Consider the following 24,576-nt stretch of genomic DNA (forward strand, 5'->3'; position numbering starts at 1 on the left):
ATATTAACTATAGATAAGTGTTATATATAATAAATATTTAATTTAAAATAATAATAAGTATTAATTAATATATGTATATTAATAAAAGATAAATATATAAATAAGAATATAATTGTTATTAACTACATTGTTTCGTACCGTCCAATTGGACGGTACGAAACAATTATTATGTATATAATTTGTATCATATTAAATATTATATTAATAATTAAGAAATTAGTTTTAATAAAACTATACTTTAAATATATAAATATTATTCCTATAAATATATTATATAAAAATCAATATAAATAAAATTGTTATATATTAAATATATATAAATATTATAAAAAGTCATATTATTATTATTACTATTAATTTTTAATTTATACTTTTTTTAATAAAAAGAATAAAATATTATAATTATATAATTTAAGATGTGTATATTTTAGGTAGAATTATATGAAGTATATATGTAGGGGAGAGGTGTTATAAATAGATTAAATAAGGGATATAACACCACCATCTCACCAAGGGGAGAGGATGTATGAATTGAACAATGTATAATTAATATATATTAAATATATATAAATATAAATAATATAATAAATTATATAATCTCCTATATAATATATAAAGAATAAATATAAAATGAATAAAATAATAAATAAGAATAAGGGTATATTCGGGTCCCTTTAATAATTATTATTGGAAAATAATAATGGGGACCCCTCCCTAAAGAAACTATAAATTATATATAAATATTAATAATTAATTAATATAAAACTTAATTAATATATGATATTATATTATATAATAATAAATATAAAGAATAATAAGATAATAATAATCAAATAAAGTATTGAAAGTGTTTTATATATATATAAATGTATATATATATGTATATATTAAACTTATAAGAATATTAGATTTAATGTTCTATCTTATGTTATATTATATTATATCTTCTATCTTATGTTATATTATATTATATTATAAAAAGTATATAAAATAATAATAAACCCGCAATTAATAATTAATATAATAATAATCTTTTATTAAGTCTAGTCTTAAAATAAATTAATAATAAAGAAATAATAAGTATTTATTAATAAAATACATAATAATTACTCCTAGCGGGGTACCGGGGCCCCCGGGGGGCCCGGGACTCCTAGCGGGGCTAAATATTAATAATCATATAATAAGTATAGTATTCTAATAAATAATTAAGTAATATAATATCTTATATAAATCTATTAATAATGTATATAAAATGTATTATTTATATTAAAGTGTATAATAAGAATATAATAAATAAGAATAAAATTATAGTTAATATATGTTACATCGTCTCGTACCGTCCATTTGGACGGTACGATACGATTATTATTAATTGAATAAAATTTAATTAACTCCTTGCGGTGTCCCGGGCCCGGGGGGCCCGGGGCTTAAATTAAATATTATATAAAAGATAAAATATATTAATATTCATATAAAAAAAAAATATAAAATATAGAAATATTCATATAAACAATAAAATATAAAATCTTAATATAATTATAACCTAATAAAATTAATTACATTGTATTATTAAATTTACTTAATAATATTTAACCTTATTAATTTATTAAAAGTTATAAAATAATTATTAAAACTTATAATTAAGAATATACACAATTATATAATATATATATTAATATATAATTAGTTATAAATATAAAAAGAAATAAAATGATTAATAAATAAGAGTTTAGTATATATATATATAAATAAGAATATAATATTTATTATAATAATAAATAATGTATAATATATATATATAAGAACAAGTAGATATTCGGGTCCCTGACATAATTATTATTCTCAATAATAATGGGGACCCCACCCGTAAAGAAACTATTAATTATATAAAAATATATTAATTAATTAATTCATAAAAATTACTCCTAGCGGGGCTAAATATTAATAATAAACTCCTTATAAAATTATAAATAATATATATAAAAAGTAAATAAATATATGTATAAAAGATTATATAAATAATACAAGAAATATATAAATATAAAATATAAGTTTCCTATGGGGCTATAATTAATAATAAACCCGCAATTGGGACGAACCCAGCTAATAGTAGCTGGGTTCGTCCCGCGGGGTATATGTATATAAATATTAAAAATATTAATAATTATCAATAAAAAGTCATATATATTAAATATATAATTATAATAATATAAAATAATATATAAATATATATTAATAAATAATAAAAGATAATATAATAATACTCCTAATAGAGTTAAAGATATAATATCTATAATAATAATATATAATAGTCGGGTCCGCCCCTATTTATCAATAATAAATTCTAAATTATGATAAATAATTATTTACTCGGGCCGGACGCCAGAGGAGATATAATAAAAATATGTATAATATATATAATAATAATGTATAATAAATATAATAATAATAAGAATATATAATAGATATAGTAAGAATAAGAGGGTATTCGGGTCCCTGACAATAAATAATGATTATAAATAATAATAGGGACCCCCACCTAAATATAAATATTAAATATTAATAATATTATATATAAATAATAAAAATAATAATACTCCTTTAGGGGCTAATTATATAAAATATAAGTAAATAAATATATATATTATATATATATTATATACATAAATAGTCAATAGTTATTATTAAATATATTATAAAGAATTATATAATAATAATGGTTAAATAAATATTATAGAAATATAAGGATAATAAATATATACATACATCCCGTGTGACAAACCCAGCTACTATTAGCTGGGTTTGTCACACATACCTAGATTATATATATAAATATTAAAAAGTTATTAATATATTATAAAGTTATTAATATATTATAAAAGATATTATATAAAAATACTCCTTATCAATATTATACAAAAATTATATAAAAAATAATGATTAAATATTATTAATATTATACAAGAATTATATTTATCAAAAATAGAACATTATTAATGATAATAAATTATATTATATAAATTATAAAGAATTATTATATACTTTAAATAAACTAAATTAAATTAACTCCTTGCGGTGTCCCGGGCCCCCCGGGGGGCCCGGGGCTTAAATTAAATTATGAATAAGATACATATCTATATTCTATAAAATAATAAATATAATATTTCAATTCTGAACAATGTCCATTATTATACTATATAATATTATTAATATAATATTTAAATTATGAATAATATTCATTATTATCTTTTTTAATATTGTAAATATAATTAATATATTTAATATTATAGATTAAATAATAATAAAACAATAGTCGGGCCCGCCCCCCGGGCCGGACGCCGGAGGAGTATTTTATAAATATATAATAAATATATAGTCGGAAGAGAATAGGTTTATATAATAAATATATAAAATAGATATATATAATAAATATATAGAGTAGGTATGTATAAGTAATATATAGTAATCATATATAAATCTTATACACATTTATATATAAAGTATATATTAATATTTTTTATTAAAATTAATTAAAAATATTCATAATAGTGTATTATATATAGTATAATAATAATATAAATATATTCATATAAAATATAAAATTATATGTAAAAAGTATATAATATAATAATATTATATATATATTATAATAATAATAAATTAAATATTTTAATAAATAAAATTATGCAATTAGTATTAGCAGCTAAATATATTGGAGCAGGTATCTCAACAATTGGTTTATTAGGAGCAGGTATTGGTATTGCTATCGTATTCGCAGCTTTAATTAATGGTGTTTCAAGAAACCCTTCTATTAAAGATCTAGTATTCCCTATGGCTATTTTAGGTTTCGCATTATCAGAAGCTACAGGTTTATTCTGTTTAATGGTTTCATTCTTATTATTATTCGGTGTTTAATATATAATAAAAAATATATTAAATATTAAAATATAAAATATAAATAAAATACATACATATATAATTATTAATTAATATTAATTAATAATTATTAATAATATTCTTCTACCCCTTCGACGTCCGGCCCCCCCCTAGACGGGCGACCAGACTATTAATTTATTAATATATTAATTATATAAAATACTTCTTAATAATCTTTTTATTGATAAGATATAAAATATAAAATATAAAATATAAAAGTATAAATATAAATATCTTATTTTCTTCTATTTAATAGCTATTATAATAGCTATTAATATACAAATATTAAATTACTTTTTATTTGTAATCTTAAATTATATAAAAAAGTATATGATATATTACTTAATAATATATAGATATAGATATATATATGTTTTATTATAAAAATATATAATAATAATATTTAATAACGTATTGGATCCAAATATAATCTAAATATGTTATATTTATATTCTATCAGGAAGGGACCCAATACTAATAATATATAAAATATAATATATACTCCTCCGGCGTCGGGCCCCCCCGGGGGGGCCCCGACTAATAATATATAAAATATAATATATACATAAATAAAGAATAATATAATATATTAATAAATAATCATATATACATAAATAATCTTATATACATAAAGAATAAATTTATAATAATATATACAGCAATAATTATATCAATTAATAATAATAATATATATATAATAATATATATTGATTACTATTTAAGGGCTAATATTAATATAATATGATAAATAAATTATATTAATATAAATAATGAATTAATTCTTATATAATAAAAGTCTGTATAAATATATATTAAGAATATATTAATTAAAAGTCTAACTCATTCATATTATATATAATAAATAATAATGACTCCTAGCGGGGTCCCGGGCCCGGGGGGCCCGGGGCTAAATATAAATAACCATATATTAATGTTTAGTCTCTCCGGATTATTAAATATTAATATAAATACTTCTGAAGGATTAATAAAATATATATTAAATATAAAATATATATATAATAAATATCTTATAGTAATTTATTGTAAATGATAATATAATATAATAAATAAAGAGTTTAGTTAATTATAAATAATAAATAATAATACATATATAATTATTATTTATAAGGTAATTTAAAGTATTAATTATAAAGTATATATATTCCATAAAGTTAAATAAAGAATAATATTTTAAATAATAGTCGGGCCCGCCCCCCCATTAAGGGGGGGGCCGGACGCCGGAGGAGTCGGAGTATTAATAATTATATAAAATAATACTTCAATAATAAATATAAATATAAATATTTTAATATATATAGAATACTCTTATCTTTATTTATATCTATATCTCCTTCATATATTATCCGATATATATTAATATGAACTAGACTATAAAAATAAATACTTTTAATAGTATTTTTAAATAATAAATATTATAAAATATTATATAGATTAATTTAGACATTTTATATTTAACTTAGACTATTATAAAATATTATTAATACTTATTAATAGATTAATAATAATTATAAATTAAATACAATATAATAACATATAAATATACCCCGCAATTGGCATAAACCCAGCTTATCTAGGTTTGTGACCGTGGGAATAATATAGAATCTTTATTATTTTCTTAAATTAGTCCGGCCCCCCCTGGGGGGCGGACGCCGTAGGAGAAATATATTAAATAAATAATATATAAATGTTTTATAAATAATATAAATATAAATATAATCAATAATATTATAACTCCTTGCGGGGTCCCTATTGGCCCCGGGCTATATAAACTTATAATATATATAAATAATATATACTTCTACTTTCTAATAATAATCTATAAATATATATAAATATATATATATAAATAAATAATACTCCTTTCGGGGTCCCAATTGGGGCCGTTCGGCCCCGGGGCTTATAATAACATATAAAATATTATTTAATATAATAATACCTATTAGTAGTATTAATTAATAAATATATCCATTATTAATATAATAATCTCCTAGCGGGGTCCCGGGCCCGGGGGGCCCGGGGCTATAATAAAATAAATATAATATAATATAATATAATATCCAGGAAATATATAATGTTATATAATCTTAATAAAAATATATTATTTAAATTTATAAAAAGTCCAAAGGAGTATTCATATATAAAATATATAATAAATAAATATTGAATATATATTTTATTCATTTTTCATAAATATGAATATAAAATATAATAAGATGCTATTAGCCCTTGAAGAAGTTATTTAATATTATTTACTTTAAGTATTATATCTCCTAGCGGGGTCCCGGGCCCGGGGGCCCGGGGCTAAATAAATTCTAACTATTTTCTATAAATATATTCTAAATATAGAGTAATAATAATTATAGGATAAGAATATTATTATAATTTGATTTATAAATATAATATATAAATATATAATATATATATTTTATATAGTATAATAAAGGGTATCAAGTATTTAATTAGTAGTATTATATATATAATAATATATATAATTGATGTATAATATATATTGTATATTAGATAAAGTTTAATTTAACTTTAATATTATATTTACCATTTTTATTAATATTAGAATTATTATATAAATTATGATTAGAAGAGATATAATTTAATTTATAATTATTATTAATATTACTTCATAAATATTTTTTATTATTAAAAGTACCATTTAATAAGATAAGAGTACTAGTTCTACCAATATTATTACTTAATCTACCTTTTAATTTAATAGATCAACCTACTAAATATTTAAATATTAAAATATCTATAGGAATATTATCAATATTTATATTATTATATAATTTATTAATATTATTATTAATACCATAAGGTGTAATAATATTATTATATTTAATATTATTAATATTATTTATATTATTAATATAATTTATAGAAATATTATGATCATTTAATTTAGGTATAATATTATTTAATATACGTTGATAATTTGTTATAATTCCATTATTATATTTATCTATATCATTTAAACTAATATATTTACTAAAAATATCACTATTTATATAAATATATGATAATTTAATAGGTTCAATTGTTACTCTTTTATTATAATAATAACTTAAAATATTACTTAAACTATTATTTATATTATTATTTATAATATTTATTAATCTATTAATTATATTTATATAATAATTATTATTATTATTTATATCATTATTATTATTATTATTATTATTTATATAATAATAGAATTTAATATTTAATTTATTTAAACTATGTTGATTAATAGGTTTACTAATAATAATTTTATTTGTTTTATTATTATTTAATCTTAATGTTATTATTTTATATAATAATTTAGTAATTAATTTATCATTTATAGTATTATTAATCTCTATATTCTTATTATAATTATAAATTTGTAGATTTCAAGTATTTATATTATTTAAATGTTGTAATTTATTATTTTTATTATTAATATCTATATTATTATTATTATATATTGTTTTTATATTATTTATTCTTTTAATATTTATTTCTAATAAAATATTTTTTAATATTAATTTTTTATTATTTAAATTATCTTTATTAATTATTCTTAATAATTTTAATTTCATTATTTATTATTTATATTTTTTATCTATTATATTTATATAATTATTCATTATATATATATAATATGCATCTTTATTATATTATATTATTATTATAATATATTAGATATTTATTGTAGTTTATAATATATTACCTTTATATATATTAATATGTTTATTTATTTAGTCCCGCAAGGAGATATAATATTAAATTATACTTATATTTATTATTATAATACTTTATATTAATAATATTTAGATTATTATAATACTTTTTATTCATTATATTAATAATATTAATAATATTTATTATATTGTTATTAAAAGATTAATTAATTAATTAATATTTATTTAACCCTGTAAGATATTATTTATTATTAAGTCAGAATCTAATTTATAATCATATTATATTAAGAGTCTGGTCGCCCGTCCCGGAGTAAATTATTATTTATGATAATTTATCATTTATTATTAATAAATAGGGCCGGACGCCGAAGGAGTTATTAATTATAATATATTTAATCCTATAAGAAAAATACTATTATATATATAATCTTTATTTAATATTTATAATCGTTATATTTATATTAATATTTAGATTTAGATTAATATTTATAGTCGTTATATTTATATTTATATTTATTTCCTAATAAGAAGAAGTATTATTATTTACTCCTGTAAGAAATATATATACTTTATATATATTATTTTATATATATATACATAAAGAGATATTAATTATATATTATTTATAATAAGATAATACTAATTAATTAATTATATATTATATTATACAATTTATCTTTATTTTATATGAATTAAATTAAATCTTATATTTTATTTATATTAGTTATGATAATTTATGAATTGATTATATATTAATAAAAGTATGTATATTAAAAAGATATTATTGAAAAGATAAGAAAATAATCTTTTATATGAATTAAATTAAATTAATTAATTAATTAATAAGTATTTAATATTTTATTATTTATAACAAAAAATGTTAAGTAATTATATTTTATATATTTATATATAATAAGAATCTTATAAAAAACAATATAGATATATATTTATTATTAGTCTATACATATTAATATAATCTTATATTATATTATAGCCCCGGGCCCCGGGGGGCCCGGGACCCCGCAAGGAGTTTATCATATTATGTATGTTATAATATAATTTTATTTATAATAATTTTTATATCATAAAGATAAATAGATTAATAATTTAGATATTTATTTTTATATACGGATGATGTAGGATTTGAACCCACGTAGCCAATAAAGACTAATGATAGCTCAAATATCACACTTTAAACCACTCAGTCAACCATCCTTATAGTTACTTAATAATTCCCGACTATTAATATAATTTATTTTATTTTATTTAATATTTTATTAGCCCCGGGCCCGGGGGGCCCGGTACCCCGCTAGGAGAAATTATTATTTAATTTTAATATCAAGAAATTAATTTATTATATATATTATATATATTTCCTTAATATTTTTTTATAATCTTAGAAGAAGATAAACTATATTACTTATATAGATATAAAGTCTTACAATATAATTAATTACTTAAATATACTCATTATATTTTATTAGCCCCGGGCCCGGGGGGGCCCAATTGGGACCCCGCTAGGAGAATTTAATTAATTAATTAATTAATCTTAAACAAATAGATTATTATTAACTAGTTAATATTAACTTATAAAATAATATTAATAATTTCTATACTAAAAATAAGGATATTAATATATATATACATTATTTATAAATTTAATTTATATATATTTAAATGATATATAGTATTCTAAAGTGTATATTATACCTTTATTATTTTATATTATTTATTATAAGATTATAAACTATTATTATATTAAGACTCCTTCCCAGACTTATAATATAATATTAAGATTTATATATTTATATTTAATACTCCTTTATATTTTTATCTCCTATGGGACTTTATTTTATTATATATATTATTATATATATATTATTTATTTATTTATTTATTTATTTATTTATTTATTTATATATTATATTTTATATATTTTATTTCTTCCTACGGGGGGGTCCCCATTATTATTTTCAATAATAATTATATCAGGGACCCGGATATCTTCTTGTTCTTATCTTATTATATTATTCATTTTTTATCTTTATTTATTCTTTATATTAACTTATTATTTATCTTTATAAATCTCCTATCGGGGCCCCGGCCCCCCGGGGGGCCGGTGCTCCTTTATATTTTATTTCTTTATTATATATTATATACTTATTTTTATTCTAATATATACATTTTATATTTATTATTAATTTTCTTTATAATTTATTTATTAGTTATTTATATTCAATTAATTCTATTTACGTTCTTTAATATATTGTTTATTCTTGTTATTAATCACCCGCCCCCTCCCCCTACTACTTATATATTTAAAAATATAAAAATATCAAAAATATATAAATTATTAATCCTTTTAAATTATTATTATTATCTTAATATTAAATTACTCCTTGCGGGGTCCCGGGCCCCCGGGGGGCCCGGGGCTCCTTGCGGGGCTAATAATATACTATAAATGGTAATTATAATATTATTTATTAAGATATAAATATATACTTAATAATATTATAAAATATGATTTTATACTAAATTTATTTAACTCCTTCAAAGCTAAACTAAAAATATATATATATATAATAATTATTAAATCTTTTATTATAAATCTAATAGATATTATATAATTTTATATATAATTGTAAATATAATTTATCCTTTTTATTATTTATTTTAAATATATTGATAATATTATTTATTTTTATAATGTATAAGATAATTTTTAATATATTCTCCTCCGGACTATTAATGATTTTTATTCCTCTTTATATAAATATTATAAGATTAAATATATATAAATATTAATAAATCTTATAATTAATAATTCAATTCTATTTATTTTATTAACTATAAGACTTTATATTAAGAATAATTCTTATTATTTTATTTTATTCTTATTAAAACATTACAATAATAATATACCTAGTTTATAATAATAACTCTTTCAATATTATATATAGCCCCGGGCCCCGGGCCCGGGACCCCGCTAGGAGTTATAATATTATATATATACTTATTATTAATCTGATATAGATATTAATTAAATATTAACATTTTTATAATTAATACTTCTTTAGGACTCCTTATATTTTTATATGTAAACAAGTTATAATCGTCTCGTACCGTCCTATTGGACGGTGCGAGACGATGTTATTAATAGTAATTATACTTACAAACTAAACTAAACTAAACTCTTTAAAAAATATATACTTATTTATTCATATTTTATAATATTTTATTAGCCCCGGGCCCCCCGGGCCCAATTGGGACCCCGCTAGGAGTAATTTAATTATTATTAACTTATTAAAGAATTAAATAATTCTTCTTTATTTATTTTTATTATAATTAATATATATATATATTATGTATATTTATACTATATAGATGATTATATTTAATATAATTTTTATTATTATTAGATGACTTTTATTTAACTCCATTAGGAATATTATTAATATTACCTTTTTCTCCTACGGCGTCCGCCCCCCCCCAGGGGGGGCGGACTAATTTATTTATACCTAACTTTTTTTATAATATTCTCCTCCGGCGTCCGCCCCCCCGGGGGGGGGCCCGACTATATATAATTAGATTAAATTAGATTATATGCTATTCTATTTTATTCTATTCTCCTTTATATTAATTAAATATGAATATTTTTTTGTAAATAATACTTTTAATATTATTTTATGTAAAGCAAGTAATAATCGTCACGTACCGTCCCATTGGACGGTACGTGACGATGTAGTAAATAGTAATTATACTTACAAATTAAACTTAACTTAATTTAATTTAACTTAACTTAACTTAACTTAACTATTTAAAAGATATATATTTATCTATATCAAATCAAACTTTTAATATATTTTTATTATAATTTATATTCTTTTTTATTAATAATTAAATACATATAATATATATATGTATATATACTTATATATTATTTATTTGGAATTCTATTTTTATATAATTAAGTCTAACATCCTCATATTAATTATCATATTCCATATGAAAATAATAATTAGATTACTTTTCTTTATTATTAAAATTTATATTTTCTCCTACGGCGGACTAATTTATTTATATCTGACTTTTTATATATATTTATTAATTTATAATAAACTTTTATATATATTTACTTATTTCTAATAAACTTTATATATATTTTATATATGATTATATTTTATTAATTTAGCCCCGGGCCCCCGGGCCCGGGACCCCGCAAGGAGTATAAATATTATTTCATTTTAATATTTAAATTATATTTTTTTTATAATACTTTTAATATCTTTCATGTGAGACTCGTAATAATCGTATCGTACCGTCCAATTGGACGGTACGAGACGATGTAACTAATAATGATTATAACCTAGTCTTATATTTATTTATATATAAATTCTATATATATTTAATAATATATCTTAATCCCCTTTATTATAATTAAATATTTATTATCTATATACTTAGAAACTTATTATTAATCCTTATATAATTATAATTTTCTTTATATTTATCATATATTATTTAATATATTCTTAAACTAATATTAGATTATTTATATTTATAATATATATTATATACTTTTTATATTCCCCGCAATTGGGACGAACCCAGCTTAGCTGGGTTCGTCCCGCGGGTTATTTATTAGATTCTTTTGTATTTTTATTAATATTTATTATTTTTCTTATTTCTTTTTTTTTAGCCCCGGGCCCCCGGGCCCGGGACACCGCTAGGAGTTATATTAATAATTTAATATTTTTAAATTATTTATATATTATTTAAATTCTTTCTTCCTTCGGGGGGGTCCCCATTATTATTTTCAATAATAATTTTAATAGGGACCCGGATACTTTCTTGTTTTAATCTTATTATTTTATTCATTTAGTTTTTATTTTTAAAGTTTATATTTATTAAATTTATTATATTGTTTATCCTTTAATTATATTTATTCAATTTATTTTATTATTATAGTATTTATTAGTTATTTTATATCAATTACTTCCATTTACGTTCTTTAATTTATTGTTTAGTTTGGTTTCTAATCACCCGCCCCCTCCCCCTATAAATATTTATTACTTATATATTAAAATTACAAAAAAATAATAAATATATATCTTAAATAAAATATTATTAATTAAATTAATATAATCATAAATAATTATTATAAAAATGATAAAATATAATATATTCTTCATATTTATTAATATAATAATATACATTATAAATGAAAAGTTAATATCTATAATATATATACTATTTTTATATAATAATATTCTAGTTTATGAATATTATAAATACTTAAAAAATAATAATTATTTTAAAGAAGGGATAATATATTTTTATATTCTAAATTAAGTCTGATAAATAAAAAGTATAATAAAATAAAATCTTATTAAGTAAAATAAAATAAAGTTTAATAAATAAAGTATAGTTTCATTAAGTAAGTATAATTTAATTAAGTAAGTATAGTTTAATTAAATAAGTAAAGTTTAGTTAAGTAAGTAAATTAAATAAGTAAGTTTATTAAAGTAGTTTATTAAAATAAAGTAAAGTAAAGTAAGTAAAGTTAGGTTAAGTAAGGTTAAGTTAGGTTAAGTTAAGCGGGACAAACCCAGCTAATCTTAGCTGGGTTTGTCCCGCATTAGAATATAATTTAATATAATATAATATACTATACTATTTTTATAAATATAATTCTATATATATATAATAATAAATAAAATATAATCATATATTATTATGAATATATAAATAAAATACAATAAATATGTATAAATTTTATTCTCTTTAATATCTTTTAATTAAATAAAATATAGGAAGGAGTCCGGGAAGGAGTATAATTAAGATTCATTCTTATATAACTTTAATAATTATAATAATATAATAAATATAACCTTTTAATAATAATATAATAAATAATAATAATATACTCCTATTAAGATAAAATATTTTATATAAATATATCAATGTAAAATATAAATACTATGTTATAATATGTTATAAATAATATATATATAAAATTTAATTAAGTAATTTTATAATTAAGTAATATGAATAAGATAATTAATAATATATATAATAAATAATATAGATAATAAGATAATAAATAATAAATGAATAAGATAATAAATAAGAAATGAATAATATCTGGGCCCCTTAAAATATAAGAATTATATACAAATATAATGGGGCCCCTATATCAATATAAATAATATCAATATAAATATTATATAAATATAATATAATATACTCCTTGCGGGGTCCCGGGCCCGGGGGGCCCGGGGCTATAATATAATATATAAAAAGAATATATATATAAAAATATAATATAATAATACTCTCTTTAAATAATATATAATAATATTATTAGACTTATACAGACTAATATAATTAATAAAATATATAATAAATCCTAATAATTCTAAATGAATATAATGTTATTTACCTTTTTATAATAAATAAATATAATTAGAATATACTCCTTCGCGGACTTATTAATAATAAAATAAAATATGATTAATAAAATAATAATAATAATATTATATAAAGATTATAATAATAAATATAATAAATTAAGATAAAATATATAATGTAATACTCCTTTCTTTATATTAATAAATAATGATAAAATAATTTATGTTCCTAGTGGTGTTAAATATAAATAAATAATATAAATAATAATAAGTTAATATTCTTATATAATTAGGACTTTTTTTTTTATAATAAAATAATTGAGTTATATAAAATATATATAATAATATGAATAAGGTAATAAATAATAAGTGAATAATATCTGGGCCCCTTAAAATATGAATATATATAAAAATATAATGGGGCCCCTATATACATAAACATATACATATACAAATTATAATATAATATAAATATAATATATATCTTAAAATATAATATTAATATTCTAGACTCCTTAGGCGTCCGGCCCTATTTATTAATAATAAATGATAAATTATCATAAATAATGATTTACTCCGGGACGGGCGACCAGACTATATATAATAATATAATTAAATAAATATTAAAATAAGATTATTAATCATTAATTAAATATATTTCTTAAAAAGTTAATAAAATAATAATAATAAATACTTATTAGACTTTATATAAAATAATAATAATGTTATATAATTTCTCCTAGCGGGGTCCCGGGCCCCCCGGGCCCGGGGCTAATAAAATATAATAATGATTTTTAAATAGTATATTATATAAATATATAAAAATATAATATTATAATATATTAGATCAGATTATATAAATAACAATAATATATACGACTAGCTTACTAAATATTAAATAAACATTATAATATAAAATGTATAATTTCTTTCATTATATGAAAATATATATATAATATCATATATATAATAATTAATTAAATATATTGATAAAAATATTTCTATTTAATAATAAATAAATACTTATAAATTATCTTATTTATATAAAAAATAATAATAATGTTATATATATAAATTATAGTTATAAAGTCCGGCCCGCCCCGCGGGGGGGGGCGGACGCCGAAGAAGTCTGATTAAAGTATATTATATTAAATATAATAAGTAAAAGTATATAAAATATAATAAGTAAAAAGTATAAAAAATATAATAAGTTAAAGTATATAAATATAAAAAGTAAAGTATATTATATAATATAGTTACGGGCCTAGGAGGCCCGTATACCTAGAGAAGTGAATATAATTTAGTATTATAATATATTATATTTACCTCAATAAAATAATATCAATAATTAATAATATAATGTAATAAATAATTAAGGATTAAGTAAATAAATATATTTATATATTAAAGAAGTATATATATAATAATAATAATATTTTAAGATATATTGTTATAAGTAATAAATAATAATAATTTTATATAATAATTATAATAATATGTATATATAATATATATATGTATATATTAAATATTATATAATAAGGATAAATAAAATAAATAAGAATATGATGTTGGTTCAGATTAAGCGCTAAATAAGGACATGACACATGCGAATCATACGTTTATTATTAATAAGATAATAAAAATGTGGTGTAAACGTGAGTAATTTATTAGGAATTAATGAACTATAGATTAAGCTAAATACTTAATAATAAAATATATAAAATATATATATAATAATATAAAAGAATATTAAATAATATTAATATTTATCTATAGTCAAGCCAATAATGGTTTAGGTAGTAGGTTTAGTAAAAGTGAACCTAGCCAACGATCCATAATCGATAATGAAAGTTAGAACGATCACGTTGACTCTGAAATATAGTCAATATCTATATGATACAGCAGTGAGGAATATTGGACAATGATCGAAAGATTGATCCAGTTACTTATTAGGATGATATATAAATAATTATAAAATTTATTATAAATATTATAAAAAAATAATATATATAAATTGATTAAAAATAAAATCCATAAATAATTAAAATAATGATATTAATTACTATATATAATATATATAGATATATAAAGATATAATTAATATAATAATATGTAAAAATAATATTATATTATTATGTTGTAGTATATTTTAATAGTCCTGACAAATATTTGTGCCAGCAGTCGCGGTAACACAAAGAGGGCGAGCGTTAATCACAATGGTTTAAAGGATCCGTAGGATGAATTATAAGAATAATTTAGAGTTAATAGATTTAATTAAAGAATTATAATAGTAAAGATGAAATAATAATAATAATTATAAGACTAATATATGTGAAAATATTAATTAACTATTAACTGACATTGAGGGATTAAGACTAGAGTAGCGAAACGGATTCGATACCCGTGTAGTTCTAGTAGTAAACTATGAATACAATTATAAATCTAATATTTAGATAAATAATAAATGAAAATGTAAGTATTCCACCTGAAGAGTACGTTAGCAATAATGAAACTCAAAACAATAGACGGTTACAGACTTAAGCAGTGGAGCATGTTATTTAATTCGATAATCCACGACTAATCTTACCATATTTTGAATATTATAATAATTAATTTAATTATTATATTACAGGCGTTACATTGTTGTCTTTAGTTCGTGCTGCAAAGTTTTAGATTAAGTTCATAAACGAACAAAACTCCATATATATAATCTTAATTATATATAATTTTTATATTATTTATTAATATAAAGAAAGGAATTAAGACAAATCATAATGATCCTTATAATATGGGTAATAGACGTGCTATAATAAAATGATAATAAAATTATATAAAATATAATATATTTAATTAATAATATAAAACATTTTAACTTTTAATATATTTATATATTATATATTAATATGAATTATAATCTGAAATTCGATTATATGAAAAAAGAATTGCTAGTAATACGTAAATTAGTATGTTACGGTGAATATTCTAACTGTTTCGCACTAATCACTCATCACGCGTTGAAACATCTTATTATCCTATTATATAATATAATCTAATAAATATATATATTTGTTATTATTATATTTATATCAGAAATAATATGAATTAATGCGAAGTTGAAATACAGTTACCGTAGGGGAACCTGCGGTGGGCTTATAAATATCTTAAATATTCTTCCATACAATATAATACAATACAATACAATACAATACAATAATATATATTTATTAATATATATACATTGTTATTCTTTATAAATTATTCTTTTATTAATATATTGTTAATATATATAATATATATCTTAATATTTTTATATATGACTTCTTTATTTTACCCTTTTTATAATATAATATATATACTACTAATATAATAATTAATATAAAATACTTATATATATAATATTAATTTTATAATAAATTATAATAATATTATAATAAGATTAATATGTTATTTAATACTTTAATGGCATCGGTCATCCTAGTAAATAATTAATAATTTATTATATATAAATAGTAAATAATTATTAATGATAATTTATAATTAATTATATATAAATAGGTGTCCGGACTTATTTATTATTATATATCTTTATATACTTTATTATGATAATAATCTATTTCTCCTACGGCGTCCGCCCCCCCCTTAATGGGGGCGGGCCGGACTTATTAATAATATATTTATTTAATATATATATAAATATATATTTAATTGTAATAATAATAATAAAATACTTTATCAGAATTAATATAATATATTTATACTCCTTTATAATTAATAAAGATATGTTTTTTATATAAAATATATATAATAATATATTTTATAATGATATTTATAATATAATATTCTATAATATATAATATAATAATAATCATCCTAGGGATGTACTTCATAACTTAAATAATAATTAAATAATAACTCCTTGCGGGGTCCCGGGCCCGGGGGGCCCGGGGCTATATAATTTTTATAATATATAATAAATACAATTTATATAATAATATAAATTTGATAAGATATAATAAATAAATATATAAATAAATAATAAACTTATAACTCCTAGCGGGGCTAAATAATTTATATAAATATATAATAAGGATATAGTTTAATGGTAAAACAGTTGATTTCAAATCAATCATTAGGAGTTCGAGTCTCTTTATCCTTGTTAATAATATTAATAATAATAATATTGATATAACTAATATATATATATAAAATAATATATAATATATACATATATACATATAAAGATATATATATCTTATAAATATATAAAATAAATAAATATATATATTAATAAATACTTTAAATGTGTCTGTAAAATATAAAATATTAATATGATATAATAATTAATAAGCTTAAATAAATATAATTAGGTATTATACATTATATGAAATAAATATATCAATCATAATATATAAATATATAAAATAATAATAATATATAAAGACATTAAGATTTATAAGGAGTCTGGATAAAATAATAATATATTAATAAAGTATGATTAGCCGTCTCTATAAATAAATAATACTTCCTCCTATTTTATTTAATTAAATTTAATTATATTAAATAGGGGCTAAATAATAATTTACTTTTAAGGGGTACCATATGAATAGTATAAAGAGTATTAATATAAATATCTCTTTCGGTTAGACTAAATATAATATATAATCTACTTTAAGGATTATATAAATAAATAAATATATATATATGAATTTATAATATAGTCCCGTAGGAGAAATAATAATATTATAATAGATCCATTATTAATAAAAACACCTACCTTTTTAATAATAAAACTTTAATTTATAACTTTTTCTTATTTATAATAGCCAAAGGAGATAATAATTAATGACTATTAATAAATAATAAATTAATAATAATCCTTCTTATTCAATTACAATTTAATAATATTAAATAGGGGTTGAATAATAATTTTTATTAAATAGTGGTAAAGTAGATTTAATAATATATATATAATAACAATAATAAGTAAAATAAAGTAAATAAATAAGATAATATAAAATCTATATACTTTTTCTATTTTATATATAATAATATAGACTTATAATAATAAAATACTTATTCTTTTTAATAATTTATTAAATATTTATAAATATTCTAACATAATAAATAATTAATATGGGACTAAATAAATGATAAAATATATACATAATAATAATATTATTATTAGATATTGATATTAATATTAAATATTAATATACATATTCATATATTATATGACTCCCTAATATTTATAATACATATAATATATATTGATACTATCTATATAATTCTAATATAATAAATATTCTTTAAAATAATATATATAATTTATCCTACAGGACTATATAATTAATAAATATATGATATATATATATTGTGTTTATATAAATAATAAAATATATAATAAATATATAGTATAAAAAGTACTTTATCTTTATATAATAAAGATATAAATAATATTTTATATATTAAAGATATAATAATAATATATTGATAATATAAAAGTATAATAAATTAATAAATAATCATAATAATTATTTAATAAAGGAGTGACTAAACTAATAAAATATATATATAATAATCTTCTAATGGTATTAATTTTTATTCTAAATAATATAATTAGTATTATAATATATAATATAAAAGTCCGCGAAGGAATATATTAAATAAATGTGATATAAATCAGATTAATAATAAATTATATTAATGATTAAGCCTTCATAAGAAGTAAATATTAAATATATAATAAGTATTAAAGGTACTAATATATAATATATATATATATATAATAAGAATAATAAATAAATAAATGTATAATTTATAATATTATATTTCCTAGGGGGGCTAAATAAATATATATGAATAATAATAATTTTAATTATGTAATAGTATTTATATTAATATTAGTGTGATTAATAAGTAATAATAATATAAATTTATAAGTAGTAAAAAAATAGAATAATAGATTTGAAATATTTATTATATAGATTTAAAGAGATAATCATGGAGTACAGAATATATTTTAATTATTATATTAATTAAGATATTAAACTATTAATAGAATTAGGTTACTAATAAATTAATAACAATTAATTTTAAAACCTAAAGGTAAACCTTATATTAATAATATATATTATATTATATGTTATTAATAAATAAGAACTAAGTGAACTGAAACATCTAAGTAACTTAAGGAAAATAAATCAACAGAGATATTATAAGTATTGGTGAGAGAAAGTAATATAGTCTAAATAAGTATTATGTAATAAATATGTAAGAAAATAGGATAACAAATTCTAAGACTAAATACTATTAATAAGTATAAAAAGTACCGCAAGGGAAAGTATAAAAATGATTATTTTATAAGCAATCATAAATATATTAATTATATTAATGATGTACCTTTTGTATAATGGGTCAGCAAGTAATTAATATTAGTAAAACTTAAAAAGTTATAAATAAATAGATAAAAATAATATATATATAAAAATATATAAAATTCATATATTAAAAATTATGAAATATTTAATTAATATTAATTGACCCGAAAGCAAACGATCTAACTATGATAAGATGGATAAACGATCGAACAGGTTGATGTTGCAATATCATCTGATTAATTGTGGTTAGTAGTGAAAGACAAATCTGGTTTGCAGATAGCTGGTTTTCTATGAAATATATGTAAGTATAGCCTTTATAAATAATAATTATTATATAATATATTATAAAATATATATTATATAAAGAACGGTACAGCAATTAATATATATTGGGGAACTATTAAAGTTTTATTAATAATATTAAATCTCGAAATGTTTAATTATATATAATAAAGAGTCAGATTATGTGCGATAAGGTAAATAATCTAAAGGGAAACAGCCCAGATTAAGATATAAAGTTCCTAATAAATAATAAGTGAAATAAATATTAAAATATTATAATATAATCAGTTAATGGGTTTGACAATAACCACTTTTTAATGAACATGTAACAATGCACTGATTTATAATAAAAAATAATATTTAAAATCAAATATATATATATTTATATTTATATTTGTTAATAGATAATATACGGATCTTAATAATAAGAATTATTTAACTGAATATCTAAATATTATTATTAAAAAAATAATAATAATAATATGGTAATAGAACATTTAATGAAAAAATATATTAGTTATTAATTAATATATATAATAATTAGATAGAGAATGCTGACATGAGTAACGAAAAAAAGGTATAAACCTTTTCACCTAAAACATAAGGTTTAACTATAAAAGTACGGCCCCTAATTAAAATATGAATAAAAATATATTAAAGATGGGTTAATCTATACTAATAAAATAATATCTTAAAATATAAATATTAAAACATTTATAATTATAAAATATATTAATATATATTATATAAACTAATAAAGATCAGGAAAAGTATTAGTGTATACCGTAATGTAGACCGACTCAGGTATGTAAGTAGAGAATATGAAGGTGAATTAGATAATTAAAGGGAAGGAACTCGGCAAAAATAGCTCTAAAGTTAGTCAATAAAGAGTAATAAGAACAAAGTTGTACAACTGTTTACTAAAAACACCGCACTTTGCAGAAACGATAAGTTTAAGTATAAGGTGTGAACTCTGCTCCATGCTTAATATATAAATTATATGGTTTAACGATTATATAATTAAATTTAGGTAAATAGCAGCCTTATTATGAGGGTTATAATGTAGCGAAATTCCTTGGCCTATAATTGAGGTCCCGCATGAATGACGTAATGATACAACAACTGTCTCCCCTTTAAGCTAAGTGAAATTGAAATCGTAGTGAAGATGCTATGTACCTTCAGCAAGACGGAAAGACCCTATGCAGCTTTACTGTAATTAGATAGATCGTATTATTATTTATTATATTCAGCATATTAAGTAATCCTATAAAATTAATAATTTTATAAGTAATCGTTTAGATATTAATGAGATACTTATTATAATTTAATGATAATTCTAATCTTATATAAAAATAATATAATACTCCTTCGGGGTCCCGGGGCCGTTCGGCCCCGGGGCTAATATTATATTAAACTTAATAGATAAAATTCTTAAGTAATATATTATATATATATATTAATATATATATATATAATATAAATAAGAGACAATCTCTAATTGGTAGTTTTGATGGGGCGTCATTATCAGCAAAAGTATCTGAATAAGTCCATAAATAAATATATAAAATTATTGAATAAGAATGATATATATTATATATATTAATTATAAATTTAAATATATTTATATTTTATTAATAAAATAATAAATTGAATATATTTAAGTAATAGATAAAAATATGTACAGTAAAATTGTAAGGAAAACAATAATAAATTCTATAATAAAAGTAGTCTGGTCGGCCACCGGCGGACCGGACGTCGTAGTAGAAAATTAATTAAATAATATAATGGTATAACTGTGCGATAATTGTAACACAAACAAGTGAAACAAGTACGTAAGTATGGCATAATGAACAAATAACACTAATTGTAAAGGTTATTGATAACGAATAAAAGTTACGCTAGGGATAACAGGGTAATATAACGAAAGAGTAGATATTGTAAGTTATGTTTGCCACCTCGATGTCGACTCAACATTTCCTCTTGGTTGTAAAAGCTAAGAAGGGTTTGACTGTTCGTCAATTAAAATGTTACGTGAGTTGGGTTAAATACGATGTGAATCAGTATGGTTCCTATCTGCTGAAGGAAATATTATCAAATTAAATCTCATTATTAGTACGCAAGGACCATAATGAATCAACCCATGGTGTATCTATTGATAATTCTATAATATATATATTAATTTTTATTAATTTCTATATATATTATCTATATTAGTTTATATTTTAATTAATTGTCATAGTAGATAAGCTAAGTTGATAATAAATAAATATTGAATACATATTAAATATGAAGTTGTTTTAATAAGATAATTATCTGATAATTTAATACTAAAATTTAAAATATTATTCATATATATTCTATATATGTTTAATTAATAGGTTTTATATATTTTTATATATTTATATATATAATATTAATAAAATACTAATTTATCAGTTATCTATATAATATCTAATCTATTATTCTATAATACCCCCTTTACTAATAATTGTTAAATAAATTTAATTATATAATATATTTAACCCCAATTTAATTTAATAAAATTAAGAGTAAATTCTTATTTATATAATATATAATATAATTTATAATATATAACCTATATATCTCTTTAATACTTTATTTATAATATATAATTTATATACCTTTTTTATACATTTATTTAAATTAAATAGTCTGGTTACCCGTTTTTGGGAGGCCGGATGAATAGCCGAAGGAGAAGTATTAATTATATTAATTATTTACTTTAATTATATAATATAATGAGTATTTTTATATATTCTTATAAAATATTAAAATAATAAATATATATACTTCATGGATATTTAATCTTTTAATTAAATAATAATAATATATATATATTTTATATAATAAATATATAATAATTAAATATATGGGATTAAATATATTAAAAGATATATTTATATATATTAATTAATATGTAATAATATTAATAGAATTTTATTTAGTCTTATAAAGAGTTTTAATTAAGAGTTAATAAAATAAATAATATAATTTAAATATTTTATTAATAGTTATATTAGCTCAATTGGTAGAGCATTCGTTTTGTAATCGAAAGGTTTGGGGTTCAAATCCCTAATATAACAACAAATAATAATAAATAATGATAATATATAACTCCTTGCGGGGTCCCGGGCCCGGGGGGCCCGGGGCTAAATGTAAAATATAATTATTTATAAATACAGACTCCTTTAGTGTTCGATCTTATACTCCTAGCTAAATGATAAATTAAATAATATTTATTATGAAATGGATTATATTATATAATAATATATATAATAATATAAAATATTAAATCTTAATAATATATATTTCCTATAAAGATATCTATAAAATTAAAACTCCTAAATATAAAATATATATTTATATATAACATCTTAATATATATAAATTAATAATATAAATGAATAATATAAACCTACTCGGATGATTAATATATTATTAATAAAATATAAAGTCCCATAGGAGAATTAAATAATATAAATAAATAAATAATATATCCCATAAATAAAAATTTAATACAAATATTTAATAAAAATAATATAAAAATGTTATATTAATTAATATATTATATATTAATTATCATATAAGGTCTTAATAAAATATAATATAATATAATATAATTGGAATTAAATAATATATAAATAAAGTTAGGTTATATTTATTGAATACATAATAAGGAGGTGTTGTTTTAAGGTTAAACTATTAGATTGCAAATCTACTTATTAAGAGTTCGATTCTCTTCATCTCTTTATAAATATAGTCCCACCCACGAATATCATAAAAGAAATAATATTAAAATATAATAACTCTTACCCCAAGTTAATAATTATTAATAATAATTAATGA

At 18.2% G+C, this 24,576-nt stretch overlaps 2 protein-coding genes and 6 non-coding genes across 8 annotated transcripts; 6 read left to right on the forward strand and 2 right to left on the reverse strand. All coding sequences in view use genetic code 3, as the record gives it.

Moving 5' to 3' along the window:
• Positions 1 to 3,684: 3,684 nt before the first annotated feature.
• Positions 3,685 to 3,915, forward strand: DI49_5639 (OLI1-like protein; the record flags this gene model as incomplete). The annotated part of the gene is made up of 1 exon: positions 3,685 to 3,915. One exon carries the CDS (start codon positions 3,685 to 3,687, stop codon positions 3,913 to 3,915), a length of 231 nt encoding a protein of 76 aa, XP_022467371.1.
• A 2,558-nt stretch (positions 3,916 to 6,473) lies between these two features.
• Positions 6,474 to 7,535, reverse strand: DI49_5640 (VAR1-like protein; the record flags this gene model as incomplete). The annotated part of the gene is made up of 1 exon: positions 6,474 to 7,535. The coding sequence occupies one exon, from the start codon at positions 7,533 to 7,535 to the stop codon at positions 6,474 to 6,476; it is 1,062 nt and encodes a 353-aa protein (XP_022467372.1).
• Positions 7,536 to 8,765: 1,230 nt separating this feature from the next.
• Positions 8,766 to 8,852, reverse strand: DI49_5641. Its single transcript has one exon. It is a non-coding gene; the product is annotated as a tRNA-Ser (tRNA).
• A 6,751-nt stretch (positions 8,853 to 15,603) lies between these two features.
• Positions 15,604 to 17,226, forward strand: DI49_5642. Its single transcript has one exon. It is a non-coding gene; the product is annotated as a 15S ribosomal RNA (ribosomal RNA).
• A 908-nt stretch (positions 17,227 to 18,134) lies between these two features.
• On the forward strand, positions 18,135 to 18,209 carry DI49_5643. Its single transcript has one exon. It is a non-coding gene; the product is annotated as a tRNA-Trp (tRNA).
• A 1,785-nt stretch (positions 18,210 to 19,994) lies between these two features.
• On the forward strand, positions 19,995 to 23,178 carry DI49_5644. The gene has a single exon. It is a non-coding gene; the product is annotated as a 21S ribosomal RNA (ribosomal RNA).
• A 561-nt stretch (positions 23,179 to 23,739) lies between these two features.
• On the forward strand, positions 23,740 to 23,816 carry DI49_5645. Its single transcript has one exon. It is a non-coding gene; the product is annotated as a tRNA-Thr (tRNA).
• A 589-nt stretch (positions 23,817 to 24,405) lies between these two features.
• Positions 24,406 to 24,479, forward strand: DI49_5646. Its single transcript has one exon. It is a non-coding gene; the product is annotated as a tRNA-Cys (tRNA).
• The last annotated feature ends 97 nt before the right edge of the window (positions 24,480 to 24,576 follow it).

The sequence above is a fragment of the mitochondrial genome of Saccharomyces eubayanus (assembly GCF_001298625.1).
Source record: "Saccharomyces eubayanus strain FM1318 mitochondrion, complete sequence, whole genome shotgun sequence".
Classification (NCBI taxonomy): Eukaryota; Fungi; Ascomycota; class Saccharomycetes; order Saccharomycetales; family Saccharomycetaceae; genus Saccharomyces; species Saccharomyces eubayanus.